This window comes from Coffea arabica, chromosome 9c (assembly GCF_036785885.1).
Source record: "Coffea arabica cultivar ET-39 chromosome 9c, Coffea Arabica ET-39 HiFi, whole genome shotgun sequence".
In the NCBI taxonomy this organism is placed as follows: domain Eukaryota; kingdom Viridiplantae; phylum Streptophyta; class Magnoliopsida; order Gentianales; family Rubiaceae; genus Coffea; species Coffea arabica.
Window position 1 is genome coordinate 42,337,066 of NC_092326.1, and position 19,642 is coordinate 42,356,707.

The 19,642-nt window shown below is 35.8% G+C and overlaps 2 protein-coding genes across 3 annotated transcripts; both read right to left on the bottom strand.

Annotated features, from left to right (window-relative positions):
• Positions 1 to 287: 287 nt before the first annotated feature.
• LOC113707923 (uncharacterized) lies at positions 288 to 7,085 on the bottom strand. Of its 2 annotated transcripts, none has more exons than XM_027230321.2 (14): positions 6,837 to 7,085; positions 5,852 to 5,991; positions 5,378 to 5,545; positions 5,037 to 5,167; positions 4,695 to 4,833; positions 4,300 to 4,559; positions 3,735 to 3,859; positions 2,574 to 2,617; positions 2,179 to 2,310; positions 2,007 to 2,084; positions 1,427 to 1,509; positions 1,225 to 1,347; positions 773 to 833; positions 288 to 686 (listed from the first exon to the last, which is right to left on the bottom strand). In XM_027230321.2, exons 1-14 carry the CDS (start codon positions 6,952 to 6,954, stop codon positions 522 to 524), a joined length of 1,767 nt encoding a protein of 588 aa, XP_027086122.1. In that variant the 5' UTR covers positions 6,955 to 7,085; the 3' UTR covers positions 288 to 521. The 2 variants fall into 2 exon arrangements, with proteins under 2 accessions (XP_027086122.1, XP_027086124.1); XM_027230323.2 differs by having other exon boundaries at positions 5,681 to 5,991; positions 6,837 to 7,011.
• A 6,796-nt stretch (positions 7,086 to 13,881) lies between these two features.
• LOC113707610 (uncharacterized) lies at positions 13,882 to 15,608 on the bottom strand. Its single transcript, XM_027229869.2, has one exon. The coding sequence runs from the start codon at positions 15,256 to 15,258 to the stop codon at positions 14,161 to 14,163; it is 1,098 nt and encodes a 365-aa protein (XP_027085670.2). The 5' UTR covers positions 15,259 to 15,608; the 3' UTR covers positions 13,882 to 14,160.
• Between the last annotated feature and the right edge of the window lie 4,034 nt (positions 15,609 to 19,642).

Sequence of the window (19,642 nt, forward strand, 5' to 3'; positions counted from 1 at the left end):
TAAATTGCATCCTAATTTAGCATATCTCGTTATATTATTTTCAAAATTTAAGTGCATGTTATACAAAAGTAACTTTCAAATTTAAAATAATGAAATCCTGACTTTTATACACTCTCACATTCACTTTCCTTTTTTAGGGTTTGGACTCTCCTTTAAAAAAAAAAGGTGAAAAAAGTTTCGTTTCAATTACTATTTTTAGAAATTTTCATTCAAAAAATATTATAACATTTAATATATTTGACATAAAAAAAATAATTGAAAAACGTGTTCCCGAAAAACATAAGAAATTTTCTGCGCAAAATCACAATCCAAACAATTCTTTACCCCAAAGAAATATTTACAGTAAGCGCGAGTAGTTCAAGGGTCACTAGGCTTTTTCTGTTTGGTACAATACTTCCAGGCGGTTCTAAAGCTCCACCTGAAGACTAACGAACTTGACAGCTGCAGATAGATCACCTATTCAACAACACGCTACAAGCTTGATGATTAATCTTTTATAATGTTACAAGTGAAGAAAATCTTTAAACAAAATCAAACTGGGGTTTTTTCCCCAGAGGATTGGGGCGTCGATTCTCTCCTTCGATACTGAGTAGAGATCTTTGACGGTTTGTAGCGCAGTCGACGTATTCCTGGAGAGGTGGAAGCGACACTTGCCCTTCACCTGCATTGGCTTGCCCTCGTATAATCTATCATCCAAATGGAGAACATATAGATTGTCAGAGACCTTCGCACAATGCAACTGATGTCAAATTCATTAAAAGATTAATGATACCTTTGATGCCCAACGCCTCTCTGCTTGTTGGCAAACATCCCTGATATCTCGACCTGACATACTGCGCTTGGCAAATAGTTCAGCAACAATTCTAATTCGTTAATGATGTTTTAAAGTCTAATTTGTGGAAACTCCAACAGCCAGCAGAACTTATGCTGTTTTTAGAATAGTTGACCTCATTGAAAACATGAAGAGGCAAAACACAGTTTAAACAAAGACAACAAAAATTTTCTGATGACAAGCGTGTTACAGTCCATCACTGCAAGAAGCAACAATCATACTTCCTGAAAGCATAGGAGAAGTCAAGTTGCTTCATTATCATTGTTGAGATATATATTAAAGATTGCGTTCGTCCAATGATCTTTAAGTAGGTAACCAGTAATCCATCATATTTAGCTTTTTCTTTTTTATCGTTCTTCTACTTTTAGGTGATAAATTTTGTACAAACTTACTTTTCTGTAACATTAGCAAATTCGGCTAGTTCAGATTGCGTCAAGTGCTTCGCATACTGAGCAGCAATTTCTTGGCGAGTCAGGTGATCCGGGAGGCTAAAAGTTATCATAGAATCAAACCGACTGCAAGGATGTTCATAACTTCAGCCATAAGCCTGAAAAAATAAAATAAAATGCTTTGCCGAGAAAAACACACACTTACCTAATTAAAGCAGGGTCAAGGTCTTGTTTCCTATTGGTTGCAGCAACTACTACTACTCTCTTCTCCTGCTCAAATCCATCGATCTGCAATTCACAAAGTTCAAAAATGATATGACAAAAAGGAGGTTCACCTCAGCAGCCGCCTGCTAGGTTATTGTGCTGCCGTATAGGGGGCTGTAGCATCCATGAGTTCTGAGACAGATAAATTAATTTTGAAGACAATAAAAAGGTATTGTGTAGCCCAATCATCTTTCTACATCTATCTAACAGCAAACTAGAGCACAGCAGAAGTGATGCCTGTCATGGAAAGTTCCTACTATTGTAGCTAATTCAGTTATCGAACAGGATATGAATCCCACATATGTCATCAAGTGCAAACCCAGAGAACAAAATCCAGAACCAGGCAAAAGAAGAAAGGAATAAGTTATGTTGATAGTACTGTTTCAAAGAAAGATAATGCAACAAAAGGAAAGAAATGACTTCATTCTCAAGTCCAAACATAAAAAATCTGAGTCTCTGCATACAAGGGGTTCTACATTATTGCTTCTTTCTTTCTGGGTTAAGAAGATTTCCAATTTCACCTGTCGCAATAGTACTGATAAAACTCTACGAGTTGCCTCATGTGTTTCACCATCACGAGCAACAGCAAAAGAATCAACCTGTTATAAGAGGACAGAAGGAACTACAGTTTTAGCATTAACGCAAAGAACTATTAGAGAGAAAATTGCCAAAATAAATTTTTGTGCAAAGTACCTCATCTAGGAAAACGATTGCACCCTTAGGTAGCTCATTGGCCAGTGAAAATGCTTTTCCCAATAAACGCTCACTTTCGCCATAATATTTCGACATGATAACCTCCAGCGGCACATATAATAGTGGTACACCCTGCCAAGACAGAAGAAAACTGTGTGTCTTATTCAATGAAACTGTAACACAAGAATACAAACTAGGGCTTTTTAATATTTTAGAGCACATCAAAGGGAACTGAGGCAAGGGGGGAAAATGAAAACAAAAAGAAAAAAAACCAAATGGGCTCTAGTGTAAGAAATATTCGTAATGTCCAAACTCAATCAAAGAGAACAATAAAGAAAACGTCTCTATCTAAAAATTACAAATTAATAATCAGGAACGGGTATGTAGTGAAATACCGCTTGATTAGCAATTACTCGAGCACAAGATGTCTTCCCAGTACCTGAAACCAAAAAGTTAGAATGATTGTAGCACTCTCTGCAGCAAATATATTGCCAAAATGTGTTAATTGCAGGTGGCATTATGCATGGCTAGTGCTAGTCAGTGAAACTCATGTGTATCTCACCCAATGTCAGTCTTGGCAAACAGCTTTCTCAGATGCACACATAACTGACTTGCAGAACTATTATAATCATCTAAAGGAAGATGCCAAACTTGCGTCTTAAAAGATTTTGAGTAGAAGTGGATAATGACAACTCAGAGTTCTAGAAGCATGGGATCCGGTCAGCTAACTCTCTTTCAGAATGAGTTTCAAAAGACACAAATATGCATAAAAATCAGCATAATCATCATAGTCCCTCTGCAAAATGGGAACTGTTGCTCCAAAAAAAGATACTTTGCAATAGAATAAAACAGTGCATAATTGAATGACAACTATCAAGGAAAGAAACAAGGGGCTCAAAGTGATACAACAATACAAATTCCAAAAATTCCCACTTCTATGCCAGCCACACTCAAAATGCTCTCCATCAAACACCATTCAACCCTACTATCTATTATTGGGATGGTACCCCACTAACTGGACACGTGCTCCTCACAGCCCCCTCCCCCATTTTATCTTTTTTCTTGTATAAAAAAGAAAATGAAAAAGAAAAAAAGAACCAAGCGATCTACTCAACCTGCATGTCAACATTCTACCTCCAAAAGCCACCATGAAAAGAACATCAGCAGCTATAATTTGTGGTGTCCTTGACTCCCCTACCAGGTATTTGTTGCCTGCTTTTTTTTTGTTGATTTTTAATTTATAGCTGTAGTTTGCATCAGAAAGACAATTTCAATAATTAGCACAGACACATCTTTCAGTCCTTCTTCAATCTCTGCTTGCAGTTGATTACATTAAGAGAGACCAATGTGCAGAACCCATCACTCCAATTCATCACCACCAAACAGAACGTCTTTAACAATACCTTCTCAGATTGGTTCAGGTTAAATTCAAGCTAGTCACAATGAATCAACAATAGAGACCTATGAGTTGGTTATATGCAATGAGTAGATGCTTTGTTCATGGATGCACCAAACAATATAAATGTGTTGCTCATATTTTGGCAAAGGGAACAAACCTGGAGGACCTTCAAAAAGCACTGCTTTTGGTCTGTTGCTTTCAAACTTACAGCGTGTCCCACGAGCAATATCATCATATACTTCAGGACTTTGCAGTGCAAGCAATATCGTGTCTTCAATTTCTCTTGCATAAATTAAAAAAACAACATAAGTAATCCCTGCTAAATAAGAGATGACATGTATGTGTACTGCAGTATAAGATACATTTGCTTCTTCCCAAGATAGTGAAGCAGCACAACAAACTCTCACTCTTTTGAGAACTTCTAGTCCTAGTTGGTATAACACAATCAATGGTCCAGAAATGTTTAACAAGAAAAAGGGGGAGAAAAGAGACATGACACAACACGAAAATGTATAAGCAAGACATTTTTTTTTCTAATGTCTAACAATGATTCATCTGCAACATTTTCAGATAAATATGACAATGTCTGATACAAAAGCTCAGTACAAGATACAGCCAATCAACAGTACAAAAGAGTTTATATATATATATATATATATATTTGGCTTTTTTTTGTTTTTTGGGGGGGGGGGACCACTTAAACTCCTGCTACATTGCCATACCTTTTTTGTTGACTGTAGCCGGCAATGTTGTCCCAAGAGATTTCCTGTTTTGCATGATCTACATTAGGTTCAGTAAGTCCAAAAATCTTCACTCCCATGGCCTCCAAACTGGCAACAGTTTTGTCCATTGGAGGAGCCCTAGTAACGTCACCCCTCGGTCTTACTGCCAATGTTTTCTGTTGTCCTGCTATTTGCAGGACAGATACCAAAGCATCAAGCTCCTCTGGACTTAAACTTCCTGGCTTCATAAATTCAATTTCCTGCACTTATCGCAGAAACTGCTTATGAAAGAATTGCACTACACCAGCATTCATATAGAATTGAAATAAAGAAACAGAATAAATCTAGTAACTTCATGAAGTTTATGCAAACAGCTGTCAGGAAAAGGTACTAACTGCTTTATCAGATCCAATTAAAGGACGGAACAAAAGAATGCATAGATCCTCCTTAGTGGCATTTGTATCCTTTTCTTGTGCATGATTTTCACCACTTTCTTGTTTTGGTTGGCTAAGTGTTAGTTGCCAAGCTACACCACTGAGATGAAGGAAATAATTAATATCTTTACAACCAAAATAGTGATAGATAACTAATTGCTTACAAAGAACAAACTCAAAGAATAGGAACAGAGAAGAAGATTAGTAGTCAGAAACGAGCGGACAGAAGTGAGAATAAAGCAACAATGCCACTATAACCTAACCATAAATTACTTAGGAAACCAATAAGAAATGCCGCTATACCTGTCCCAGGCCCGTAATAACATATCTGCTCCAGACGCACTGTCATCAACTTTCACTCCGAGACGTGAAACTAGATTTGCAATCAATAGCGGAATTTCACAGGCAGGAGGAATTTGGAACCTAATGGTTACCTGTCAACGTATCATCAATTTAATTAGGATATTAATCCAGTCTTTCAATCATATAGCCATTCTCTAAAGATAACCCCTGGCAGTTTCAGGCTTACAATTGCCAAACTGCAGCATCAAACAAAAACAACCAAATAAATAGACCAAAATTGGGGTAAAAAATTGTGTAGTGCCATGTAGTGTTAAAATGGTGGAGAGGGATGTACTAATAACCTTTTGCCCCTTAACAGCCACTGTAAATCGAGGATAAGAGCCATATCCCACTCCTTTGCTCTTAAGCAGCTCTTCAAGTCGAAGCCTCTCTTTCTTGGCAGTTTCCTCGAGATCACTATAACTTGAAGTTTGAGAAGGCTGTGGAGGCATAGGGTTTTTAGCTGCATCCTGCAGATATTGAAGCCACAACATACGAATTCATTAATTCAGCATTACATATAAACCCCACATACTATATCAGTTTAATGCAGACTCTTTTTTTACTAATAAGTGTTGCATTCCAAACAAGAATCAAATACTTACTACATGCACAAGCAAAAAACCACAAATAAGGTGACTGACTGAGAATGGTTCCAAGAGTTGCCAACAAATTCAGACACTCAGCTACATACTTTCCATCCTAAAGCTGTCCTGCCTTTCACGAAACTAAAACCAAAAAAAGAAAAAAAAAAAGGAAGGAAAGAAAGTAATAACCTCATCAGCATCTGCATAAGCCACATTTATTAGCCCACCTCCAAACAATGCGGCTAACATGGCAGGAAAATACGTTTCAATCTTTAATCTGGACGGAAGACCTTCAGATGCATTGGAATATCCACGATGCTCAAAAACTCCTGCAAATCACGATTTAATTATTCACACACAGAAAGGCAGGTGTTCTCAATTGCAATTGCGAAGTGAAGAAGCAACCAAATTCTAAGTTAATCAAGTGCCCATTTAAAATTTAGAAGAGAATTAAAAACATTTAAAAGAAGGAGAAGAAGAAGTTCTAATGCGTATCAGGTTTATATAGGGAAGCCTTCATGGCATAACCAACAATGCTGTTACACCCCATGAACTGGAAAGATGTATCGTTCATAAACCTCTGTGTGTGTGCATGTGTAGATGGTGCCAATCGACTAAGCAAACAGTGGGATTTTCCAAAAGACACTGTTATTGAGTGACTAACTAATCTGTAAATGCAAGGCAAAGAGCTACTGCAAAACTTAAGAAGTTACTACTGTCTATGATGAGTTCAAAAAACAATGTTGGAAGGGCTTATCCGAAACATCCTAATTGCCATTTTAGCACAGGAAATGGACTTGCTAAGCTAATTTCAAAATCCAAAACATATTCACACAGTTTCCCTGAATTAGTCATAGTTTGCAATAACCTAAATACAAAAGAACCACGGAATTGAGACAATTAGCATCCTCCTTGAGTTGTAGTTGAGGATTATTAGACAGTTAGACGAGTAATTAAGTGCAAATATCGCACAACTTACAACGTTTACACTAACACAATTCCCAAGTGAAGCCATAAATTAAGGATGGCATGAGAGATGAACATTTCTTTAACAATTACTATTAGCAAGCATAAAGGCCTCAAAGGCAATCAAAACAACAGAATTCGAAACTGAGATCAAAGCATATATACACATGTACTTGTAACAAGAGATACGGGGGGAAACAAAGCGTACGATTGTAGAGCTGAGGGAGCTGAAGGCGGGGAGAAGAACGCGAGGAGAGGGGAGGAAAGGAAGCTAGGGTTTTGGAGGAGGCGGCAAGTGCCCTGGCAAGACGCCTCATGGACGCCATGGCCGTTCCGACTGTGTTCGTCGACTTTGATCAGTATTCGTGTCAGTCAGTATTCGCGTACTGTTTGTTCTCTGCAGTTCGCGAAGCGAACTTTTTCGCCCCGTCCCCCACTGTTTTCTTTTACTTTTATTTTTACTTCCTTTTTTTTTTTTTTTTTTTTTAAATTTCGGGTCTCTACGGCGCGAGGCTAGGGAGGGTAGAGTTCTTTCGTGGCGCGCAAGCCTCGTTCGAGTTTTCAGCGATTGAAAAGTGACCACCACCGTATTTTCCAGAATTCAAAATCGTGATTTTAGGTCTTATTTTTTTTTTTTTGAAAATAATGATTTTAGGTCTTATTTAATAACTCGATTTAACATCTAAACTTAATACATTCAGATTTAGACACATCTGATAATTAAAAATACAATATCTAAACTAAGTAGCATTAAATTTTTTAATTAGAACTTACTCTAAAAATACTACAGTATTTACTTATCATTTATTATGATATACATTCGAATGTATCAATTTTAGTACTTTAATTTATTTAGATTTCAAAATTCAATTTTATTAAATGCACCCTTAAGCCAATTATCTAACCATCGCACATCTAAAAGCACAACTTTGGGACCCGATTTTTGCCCAAGTAATATGGATAACAAAAATATCTCAAATAATGTTTCGTTTACATCATAAACATATTTCTTAACCCACTTTTTTATATTCTCGATTACCCTTTCATCTCACATACATCACATCACAAAAAAGTGCTACAGTATTGATTCCAAATAATACTCTATCCAAACAAACCCTGAGATGAGAAGTAAAATTACATCTAATATTTAATAGGATATGTTTGGATAGGAGATTATTTCCCGAAAAATATTTAGAATAATATTATTGTAACACTTTTTACAATATGACGTATATAAGATAAAAAATAATTAGAAATTGTGTTTATAATACAAGTTATTTTTTTCGCAAATAATGCTAAACTATTTTTCTATTCTCTAGCTTGAGTGTGCAAAATAAGAGTTAGTTTCGAAATTTTGATATCTACTAAAGTTTATTTTCTTGTCTAAAGTTAATTTAACTCAAGAGTGGATAATAGCTCATTATTGGCACAAATTTATTTGACTGTATCATAACACTATTTTCTAATCACTTTTTTACCTTACATATATCACATAAAAAAAAGTACTATAGTATTTTTTTTAAAAAAAATCATTCCAAATAATCTCCTATCCAAACACAAAATATAAAATATAGAGTGAACTAGCTGACTATATTTTGCATCATAGGGACACATAATTGATGCAAAATCCAATTTAACGCGACTATCAAATTATTGAAATTAGAGGTTCTAAATTTTCAAATCTCCTTATTCCCTCGCTACTTCTTAAGTCACGTCCATTCCCTGCTAAAAATAAAATAAAATTAAAGACAAAAGATTATCGGAGTTTCCCGAAAACAAGAACATCAGACACTTGAACATGTACAGTCTTCATGCCAAGCCAGAGTTCATCCCATCCATTATTTATGGTGCAAGGAGAGAGTTGCAAGTCTTACCGGATTAGCTTACACACGTTAATGATGGCGGGGAATGTTTTACGCGTGATAAGTCTGTTGGCAAGCCCAGGATAAATTTTGGCCCGAAAGACCCTAAATGCTTGGGCTTGACCCTTTTCCCCCATGCACATTGGGTCTGCTTGCTTGTCAAGATTTGCCCAAAATAGAAAAATCTAAATTTGTTTTGCTTAAATTGTAAACACCATTACATCACATGGCAAAAAATGTCATAATATTATTTCAGATATATATATATATTTTTTTTTCAAATAATTTGTTCTTATCTAAACGAACCCAAAAATGTTGAAATTTGCACACTTGGGTTGCTTTGATTCTTCTCCTTTTAAGCCAAGCCAGCAGGAGCACAAAAAAGGCACCAACTATTAAGACAGAATTTATATTCGGTACTCATATCAGTTGCCTGAAATTTTAACCTTACGTCAAACATGATTTGGTAATAGTTCGTTCGAATTTGATTCATCAGCTAGTCAAATCAAATTTGAACGACGCTTATATTCTCGATAGTATCACAATATGCATACTGCTCCATAATATTGCTCCACAACATTAGATCAACAAACTGGCCTCTGGGTTGACAACAAGAAAGGATAAAGCGGAAAAGAAATGCTTTATAAACCTAGTAACTCTCGATAGAGTTTGAAGCTCTCGATTAATCTTTTTTACATTATCAGCGTAAATAACCTGTGATTTTTCTTTTTCGCACGCTGTTAAATCTGCGTGTGCGTGTGTTAATAATTTCAAACTCGAATAATAAAGATTACGCGACGTGCATTCGATTTAATGTACGCTACAGGAGAAATTAGTTTGAGTTTGAGAACAGTTGGAAGTGGAGGGACGTCTTTATGATGGTTATCTTTCAAGTTATGAATGATCCATCAGGCATTACCCATTGATGCTCTCTGGCGCATGCATGCGTAAATAGTAAGGCAGCTTGGGTGTATCTGTGACGGGGTGAATTCGCGCTTGTCAAAGACAGAACAAAAAAAGCTTATAATTATACACAGGTCACGTTCATTGAAGAATGTTTCCATCTTACCTGCGAATTTCTGGCTTTCTTCTGCCTCGTAGAACACACACACACACACAAGTCTATGAAGCAGATGCAGGGATCATCAGGGAATCGAAGGAAATGAAGAGTTAGAATGAATAAATGAAGGAAGAGAAGAGGGTATTGGGACTCCCACAGCATTACAGTCATCATGTGACTCGTGCCTTCTTTAAGGTTTGTTCAGAAAACTGTCATCGGACCAGACGTGCAGTCTTTGCATCACCATCCCACATGTAACTGAATTATCTCATCCAAACTGAAGCTCCATTATGGAATGGAGTCTAATTATGTGATGCTATGGTGACCTTGTAACTTGGTATAAATGTAACTCGGTTTTTCCCATGTTTTCAAATACTACTAGTTTTTTCTTTTCCCCATTCCCCATGGCGCGATGTCATTTTCCAATTCACATTATGAATTCTCGAACCTCCCCAGTTAGAGATGGTCCCGTAAAGAAAAAAAAAAATTTTTTTAAATAAAATATCATAATTTCATTAAAATCTGCACTAATAACGCGACAGAAGCTACGTCATCAAACATGCAAAGATATCAAAGAACAGATCTGAAGACTGTATGCTAAACGCTGTACATTTTCATTTTTAGACGAGGCGTTTAACATTTACTACACGATGCACATACTCGTTTACTCCGGTTGAGTAATGGTATATGGGTCATCATAGTACATCCAAGTTCACATGAATGGCTGTTGTCGAGTATGGTAGACATATTCATGGGGAAAGTGTAGGGGGGTAAGTACAAATTATTGTACTTGTACCACAGAAATTGATACGAAGACATATATAATAGTGTACAAGAAGAGTAGCCAGAACTAATTGAGATCCTAGAACCCCTTACAAAATAAAAGAAGAGACTCAATTATCATCACTTCTAGGGGTGGGCACGGATCGGATACCCGTCCCTAACAAGATATGGTTGACTTGACCCTAAAATATCAAATCAGTCATTTTGTGATCCTAACTCGCTCCTAATATTTTCGGGTACCCGAAAAAAGCGACGGGTTATAGGGTACCCGCCCCTAAAAAAAAAACTATTTTCCAAAAAAAAAAATTTCACTTAATATCAACATGTTTTCCAATAAAAAAAAAGTATGCTTTCCAATTAACATTGGTAGATATATTATAATCAAAATCCATGCATCACCATTCTCACACATTTCATCCAATAATCAAATCCATTTCATAAATTTAGTACGTACTAGAATTATAATATCTAATAGATAAAACGAAATTTTATAATAATTTTGAGTACATTACCGTTCTCATGCAATTCATCCTTCTATAACATAACAAACACAAGGATAATAAGTATATTGCAACTTTTCCAAGTATAACAAACACAAGGATAAAACGAAGTTTTATGATAATTTTGAGTACATCACCATTCTCACGCATTTCATTCTTTTACAATATAACAAACACACGAATAATAAGTATATAGGAACTTTTCCAACTTCCTTAAGGATATTATGGTACATGATTGCATCCAAAATGAATCGATTATGGAATCAAGTTCGGAAAAGAATTAAACAGAGCTAATAATTTTTGAAGAAAGTATAACCAAAATAATCTTGAAAAATTTTCCCCAATTTTCTTACATCTTTGGAATAGACCTTGTTGCATTAAAGGTGATGAAAAAGAAAAATAAATTTCTTGTACTAAAATAAAGGAAACAAATTTAAGAGACATAATTGTAATAAAATAAATAAATAAATGAAAGACACAAATGTTTTAATTATCTAGCTAACAGAAAATTGGAGCTCCAAACACAAATTTTTGATTGAATTATTCAAAATTTTGCAGAAAAGATCGATGGAAGTAGAATAAAAATGAAAAAGGATGAAAGGGATGAACAATTTTTATGAAAGAGTTTCACAAATTTTTCTTTGTTTTATTCATTTGGTTCAGGTTTCATCAAGAATATTTACTTTTTTTAGATAAGATGAGGAGATGAGGATCATATGAGATTAAAATATGAGATTGTGAACCACTTTACTTACACTTAGGATTAAAAGTTATAAAATTATATAATGAACCCTTATTTTTTTAATCTTTATATAATATACCTTGCGGGTCGGGTCCCCCCGGATTTTTATTTTGTTGATCCGTATTCGTATCCATTTTTGCGGGTACTCGACTCGCATCTACCCCGCCAAGAAAAATCGGATCGAATATCCTATTTTTCGAATTGGATCGAATCGAATCGAGTTGGTCAGATTTCGGGTCGGCTCGGATTTTTTACCCACCCCGATTCCCTTCACGTGACTGCACAACAACATTCCATGGAATTCAACCATATATGTTCCAGCAACAAGCGGTTTCCATGTTCCAAGCTTTACAGACAGCCGAAAGCCAATCATCTGGCATTGGATGGGTACACTTTCGTTTTCTGATGCATGAAATTGCAACTCCTCATACTGCTGCTGCTGCGCAGCAAGTGTGTTATGATTTTTTCTCAGCTACGTGTTACTCTGTCTTATGATGTTCGATCTCTTCTATTTCTTCCTCACGAGCTAGGGCATGTTTTGGGATTATAAATTAGGGATAATATCTGAAACCTGCCTGACATTTCTCTTAATATCACTTGGCACCCTTGAGGTTTTAGAAGTATCACTTACCTCCTCCTAGTAACAATAAAAAGACTATATTAACCCTCATTTGATACATAATTCATAACATATCAAATAAATGGAGCTCAAAAATTGCAAAAAAAAAAGAAAGAAACAAAAATCACTTTTTTCTTTTTTTCACTTTTCTTCATCATTCTCTCTTACTCATATTTTTTGGATGACTATGCAATATTTTATTTGTAAATTATAGTAATAAATTAAATTTTGTTTGCCTTTTATCTTTTGTGATTATGATAAAGTGGGGGCATGATTTATTTGCTTATTTTGAGTTCATTTTTATAATGATTGGTACAGTTTAATAGTTTGAGCAATGGTTGGGAAGTTGTTAGAAAAAAAAATATATATATATATATATATATATAAATTCATAAGAAATCGGTTAGTAAGTGAAAGGGTAATTTAGGATTTTTAAAAATTTTGTTACGCAAATAACAAAAGTAAGGAAGGTAAGTCTCCTGTGAGACCCTCAAAAGTTGCCGACTTTTGTGGGTTTTCACGGGGTTTAGGTTTGTCAAAATATCAAAAATCCTTTGGGCTTAGAAAAAAAAAGACATCAGCCTTGTCTCGGGAGGGGTATGGGGTCTCTTTAGGTCTGGCAGGCTCCCTTGTGGAGGTTGATTTCCAACATCGGGGTTTAGGGGGTTTGGGGTAGAGTAGATAAGTCTCCTGTGAAACCCTCAAAAGTTGCCGGCTTTTGTGGGTTTTTACGGGATTTAGGTTTGTCAAAATATCAAAAGTCTTTTGGGCTTAGAAAAAAAAAAAAGGGTAAGTAATATTTTTGAAACCGTAGAAATGCCACGTGATATTAAGAGAATCATGGGATGAGGTTTCTCTTATTATTATTAGTATAAATTACTTACAATCATTCTTACAAATCATCGATTAACACAACTCTCACATTCACAGTGAAATTCGAATATATAATCTTTTAAAAGGAAGTGATTCATCCTAATCAACGGAACCACGAATTCGCATTGGCTTTATCCCAAGATGATCAATTGCCAGCTAGTAGCATTAAGCCTCCTTGCATTATTCGTCAACTGCACATGGAACCAATAATTGATTTGGGTACATTTGATGGTTTACACACCACAATAACCTTGACAATGACTACACTACAAAACAGGATCAGAGTCGCTTAACCATTGTGGCCCCAAGTAATGTAACATCGAGATTTTCTCACCTTGCTTGACACAGTAATCTTCCTGAAATAGTCCGTCTTCCTGAAATAGCTGCATTTGGTTTTCCCACATCTCCTCCTTGACACGTAGTGACAGTACCCTTTTTTTTTTTTTTTTTTTGGTTTGGACTACATGCACAACTAATTTATTAATTTGGATGTTAAAAGAAGTTGACGACAAAATCTAGGAATATATGCTCTGGAGAATATATATATATATATATATATATATATATATATATATATATATATATATATATATATCCGTTTTCAACTGTTAATAAAATATTCCCACAACCACACAAAATTACCACATGTTTCCGCAAGAAGAATTGAACGCCACCACAATTCTCACAACCTCAAAAAAAAAAAAAAAGATAAGTATTACCACTAATTTGCTCCAAAAAGATTAATAGTAGTAGTATTAGGCTATTACAAATTCTAATTATATAAATACTGAGTACTTAGCCTGTACACTGTATATTAATAATAAAGCTGTCGATCGATCCCATATGATAATGCTCTCAATAACAATAATAATTTACAATAATACACTACTGTTAAATTGAACAGCAGGAGCTCTGGTTAGTAGCTGCCTATAACTTTTCTTTAATAGATACACATGGAGTGGAGTCTTAAAAAAAAAAGCACCTTTAAATTACTACAAAAGAGGAAGGTAGGTTTTTGGGGGGGGGGGGGGGGGGGGGGAAAGAAGCAATTAAAATAGTAACATGGCAAATCGGCAATTATCTTTGGAAAGTGCTAATGCACTTTCTTGGTAAAGAGGCTTCGGATTTTAAATAAATTACTGCTGCCACGTACGCCTTCGTCGGAGCCACCTCCTCCTCCATGAGCACTACCGGCGACGCCGCCAACTCCACCAAGACCAGCGGCGCCTTCAGCCGCACAACCCACAGCGCTATTTTCATCTCTTCTACAGCTCAAGTGATTCCTATAACCAATACACATCGGAACGTTCAAATGCAAGGCCTTTGCCTTGGCTGCGCCACTGCTTGACACGGCGGCAACAGACGTTTTCCGGCGAGCTTCATTGTTAACCTCTCTTTTAGCACCCTTCTCAGCATTCCTTGCCCCGATGTCGGCGGCGGCTCCCTTCCCGCCACCGGCAGCACCGCGGCGGACTTGCCAAACCGGGCTACTCCGGCCCAAGTGGACCCCACCTCGACTTGGACTGCTAGGCCACTGTTTCCTAGACTTGGACTCACCGGCTGAGTTACTCCTCGAGCACGGCGCACTACTCACCTTGCGAGTTGCACCGGCACCCGCCATCCGCGGCCTATTTCCGCCGTTCCCGGCTGATCTACTCCTCCTGAATGGCCAGATATTTATGTTCAGCTCCGCCGCGGCGCTGACCCCACCATTACTCGGCCCTCCTCCACCACCTGCGATTTTCTTCTCTTTCTTCTTTTCTTTCCGACTACTCTCATCCTCTAACTTTCTCCGGTCGCCGCTAATCTTGAAAATGTCTTTCCACCGCTTGGAAGAAGTGAATGTGGGTGCTGACAAAGCAGACAAGACGTTAGAGACATCGGGTCTCGATCCGGGGCCGGGTTGGTCTGACCCGGAAGTTTCAGGTGGGTCGGCGGATGATGGCTTTTGGTCGTCGGAGGAATGGTTATTGAGGAGGTGGAGAGGGAGGAGGACACCGTCAGAGAAGAGCTCATCAGCTGAGAGAAGGTTGGGCTGGGGAAAAGACGGGTTTCGGAGCATATTCCAGAACTCAAATTCGGGTGAGTTGGAATCTGTAGCGGTTCTAGAAGTGCTTCTTCTTTTGGCGCTGGTGCAGGGGGAGAGCACAGGAGGTGGCCTCGTGAGCAGCTCAACTGGCTCTTCCATCATTCCAGAGAGAAATATTCGGTATGGGATGGTAGAGTAAGCAGGAGTACTTGGCCGGGGCTTTTGTTGCTCCACTATTTTCTCTATTGAGGAGGTTGTTTTGTTTTTGAAGTTTTGGTGTTGGCATAAAAAGAAATGAGGACTGAGGAGCAGAGGAGAGAGACTTTGGGTTGGGTGGCGACTGGTGAGATATTAGCACAATTACATGCAATAAAGATAGATAGGGGGGAAGAATGAGAGAGAGAGAGAGAGAGAGAGGACAAGAGGATCAAATCAAACCATGAGAGAGTAATACAGAAGCTTGCATCGTAGGGGGGAGAGAGAGAGAGAGGACAAGACATGTTAATCAGGTAAAATAAGGTTGAGAAAAAAAAATAATAATAAGCAAAGTAGCAAGATTGGCACTACTAGATTGTTGGGATAGACGATTATTTAAAAAATTATTTTAGTTTGCGTTTGGATAGAGGGATTCAATGAATGATTTGAAATCGTTTCAAATTTTTTAATTGTTTAAGAGGTATTTGAATTTGTAAATCATAAATTATTATACTCCCTCCGTCCCATTTACTTAGTCTTGATTTTTTTTTCACACAGATTAAGAAAGTGTAATTAATTTGGTTGGAAACATAAATTTAGATTAATAATTTCCTAAAATACCCTTATGCTAATAACGAAGAGTGCATTGGAAAAACTCAATGTATTCAATGTAATGGGTTAGTATTTAATAACAATGTATTAATAACAAGATATTTAATAAGGGTATTGTAGACAATTTGAAAGATCATTACATTTCTTAATGGGAAAGTGGACTACAATTTGGGACAGACCAAAAAGGAAAACAAGACTATCAAAGTGGGACGGAGGGAGTAGTGTTTAAAATGTATTTCAATAATTAGTGAGTTATAAATTCATATGCTTTTTAAATAAGACAAATAACTAGAGTGATTTGGGTGAATTTAAAAAATTTTATCAAATTCCTCTATCCAAAATGAATAACTATATAGTACTTTCTAGTTCGTTGGGATGGAAGATTTTTTTAAAAAAATAAAAATAATATTGTGGAGCAGTAATTTTGTAGTTTGATATATGTGAAATAAAATGGTGGTTATAAAACAAAAAAGGCAATAAGAAAAGTATATCGCGATCAAAATTTTTTTTTAAAGAAATCTTCAACCATAAATTGTACTCCGTATTCCAGTTATAATTAAGCTATTTGGTGACTCTCCCAGCTTAATCCAACAACAATAATTCCCAGCATAATTACAAGAGGAGCGCTGAAAGTTGAAATTTTCGGGTTTATTACACGGCAAGTTAATTTACGAGCGAAAGACATATGTTTATATTTTATAAAAGTTAAAACACGTGGAATTGCTACATATATGTATAATATAGAAATCAAGTGAATAATCAACCCAATCTTAAAAGGGTGAATAGTTACTCAAAAGCATCAACTATAGACTTTTTTTTTTCGCTATAAACATCTTTTGTGATTATAAAATAATTCGCCAAGCAAGTAAAATTTTTAACTTGGCCTATTTTTAATTCCTTGATTACATACTTAATAGGGTATTACCCTACATATGGAAAAGGCCAAATGTGTTAGAATAGTTGCCAGATTTATCGTGACAAAAAATTAATTTGTAGTTATGAGTTATATATTTAGCTGCAATGTGACTTTTTTTTCGTTTATATTATCATCATCAAAATGTGCAGCATGAAGAATTATTAAATTCGAAATTAATTTTTAGACGTTAATGTCAACTCACAACTACTTGTGCCCTCGGTGCTTAATAACTACCACATAACTCATTCATGCAAAAAGATTTTTTTTTTTTTATAAACCATATTCTCAATATGTAAAAACTATATAAATCCAAAATTACCGTACTTTCTTTGTGCAAATATTAGCATAAAATCTTTTGACCCAAATATTAGTATTGAGAAGGCATGTTAAAAGATAAATTGCCTAAGCAAGATGGAAATGGGAAAATTTTAAGAAAAAAAAAAAAAGATAGTGATTGCATTTGGCCATAAATCTAATCATCTACCTAGAAATAATTTCTCTATCATTAAGAGTGTTTACGCTAGCTCTTACGTACCTTGAGAAATGACAAATTAATGACATTCCAATCTATACAGGCAGTCGTTAGTGTGACCATGTTCCATGTGCCCGGTAAGGCTGTAAAGCTAAGCAAAAGCGGGACAATTAAGACAGTGATATGGCTAAATAGAATCAACTCTTATTAAGAGACTTGGCCAATAGGTGAACATAAAGTGTCAATAGAAAGGTTTGATTGTAGGTCACGGATTCGAATCTGTGCACTTATAATAGAATTCAATTTTTTGATCAAAACGCAGGATCCTCCCCCTTTAGTTTCTTTGATCTAATTAAGGCCTTCCCTAATATAAGTCAGATTAGGAGTAGCTAGCCTCCTTGGTCCTGTTGATGATTGACTAAAAAAGATATGGCTAAGTAGGGGGTCAGGGTGAGAAACGGTGCATAATCGACTATCGCAGTATATTGAATTTGGTAAATTTGATTATTTGACTTCTAAATTTTTAAATCTATTTCAATTTCACATTGGGGGTAACTAATTTCATTTTATTTCTGAATTGAATTTGGAAATTGTAATGAAAATGGGTTATATTGTTTTCGAGGGAAGAAATAAAAAAAAAAAACTAAAACAACTCAAATAAAGAAAAAAAATCAACTATTCCAAAAACAATAAATTAATAACCAATTTTTTTTGGGTAGGTAAATCAATAACCAAGTTCCTCCAATTAGTCTAATTAAAGCACAAAAATGCCCAATTCAAAGGCAATCAACACGAATCAATGTATAATTACTAATTATGTTTAATATTTAGTACTACGCTTATATTCCGTACTATATTCGAATTTAAATTCGGTTCATACCAATTTTGTATCAAATCCCACTTTACCGGTTTCAAATTACCAATTCTATCTTGAAATGGTCGCACTGATTTATACTGAGGGCAGAGAAAGAAAAAGTAGCAATGGAACAAGATAACGGAGATGCACCTTGAAATTGATGGATGTCAAATCCTCGAAGGTTGACTTCTATTTCTTTTCTTTCATTTTTTTTTAATAATAAAACTAAATTTCATTAGAAGATCAGCTATCGAAGCGTCAATAAAATTTGACCTACTCATGAAAAGGATAATAATCTTCTGTCCATTGTCACGTGACCACAGCACGCGATTGGCCTTAGCCAATCACAAATGGGATTTTACCTTGAAACTTTTATCTGCAAGACCTCAACGCTTGTATGTTTGTGCCGTTGGATGACGAGTAAGCTTCCTCGGGAAAAATTACACCTGACCTTGTCTGGGTTGCAGTTTTTCGTCGAAAAATTATGTTATTTTTCGTGATCATATTTTTTTTATTATTTTTTTTTCACATACATCAAATTGTTACAGTAATTTTTCTATGAAAAATGCAATCCAAACATAACCTAAAATGCAGCCTTGGATGCAAAACATGAAAAACTAAAAACACCAAAAGCTCCAAAATACACACAAAACAAAAATGTATAAACTCGGGACGGGACAGAACAGTTTTCGTCGGCCAAACAAATTGGATTATATGTTTAGAATAAATAATTGCACTTATTAATGAGACTTTAACTCAGAAATTAGAGATCGTGAATTCTCAAGTCTCATTATATACGAGCTTCTAGTTTAGATTGTACTTTTATTTAATTGCAAATTCTTACAATTTTTGAGTTGTTGTGTTGCTCTTTTATGCGGTTGTGGTTTGTTGTAATTTTATTGTTTAGAAAAGGGTAAAAAACTTTTTTTTTTTAAAAAAAAATCCACTGTAGTATAGTTATCCTACAGAAAAGCTCTATGTGGTATCAAATCATATTTGTTGGTGCCTTATGATTTTAAAATAAGGTGAAAAATCGGCAAAAATCGTTAGATCTAATGCATTTGATTTAAACACGCTCGAGCTGCGAGTGATTCTTCCGAAAAATAGTTTTTTTTTAAAACAAAATTTGATATGATATACCTATTTTGCCCCCTCAGACCTTAATAAAACCGCCTTTGCTATTCTCCTGGCACTTATTGGAAGTGTACAGGTTTGGTTTGGTCCTAAACAAACACCCTTCGGCCACGAATTCAATTATGGTATCAGACTTCTCCCGACCCGACGACTCACTCAACCATGTGATCATAGGAATGGGACATCCATCGAAGTTCATTCACCCTTTTCTGATCACCCCTAATTAATTGCCACTTCTGCTTAATTATACCAATTCTTCCTGCTACGGAATGGAATTATAGTCATGACATTACACATCTTGACCTATTTATACAAATTCGGAATAGGCCAAATAGATGGAACAACCAAATTAAATTAATGT

Bases quoted from the DNA above. Each gene is read 5' to 3' on its own strand.
- LOC113707610 (XM_027229869.2), bottom strand. From the start codon at position 15,258: ATGATGGAAGAGCCAGTTGAGCTGCTCACGAGGCCACCTCCTGTGCTC.
- LOC113707923 (XM_027230321.2), bottom strand. From the start codon at position 6,954: ATGGCGTCCATGAGGCGTCTTGCCAGGGCACTTGCCGCCTCCTCCAAA. The intron at 5,168-5,377 runs GTTATTAGTACA...ATACGTTGACAG, and splicing joins TGGCTGTTAAGGGGCAAAAG to GTAACCATTAGGTTCCAAAT. The intron at 2,618-3,734 runs GTTTGTTCCCTT...TTTTGGTTTCAG, and splicing joins GCTTTTTGAAGGTCCTCCAG to GTACTGGGAAGACATCTTGT.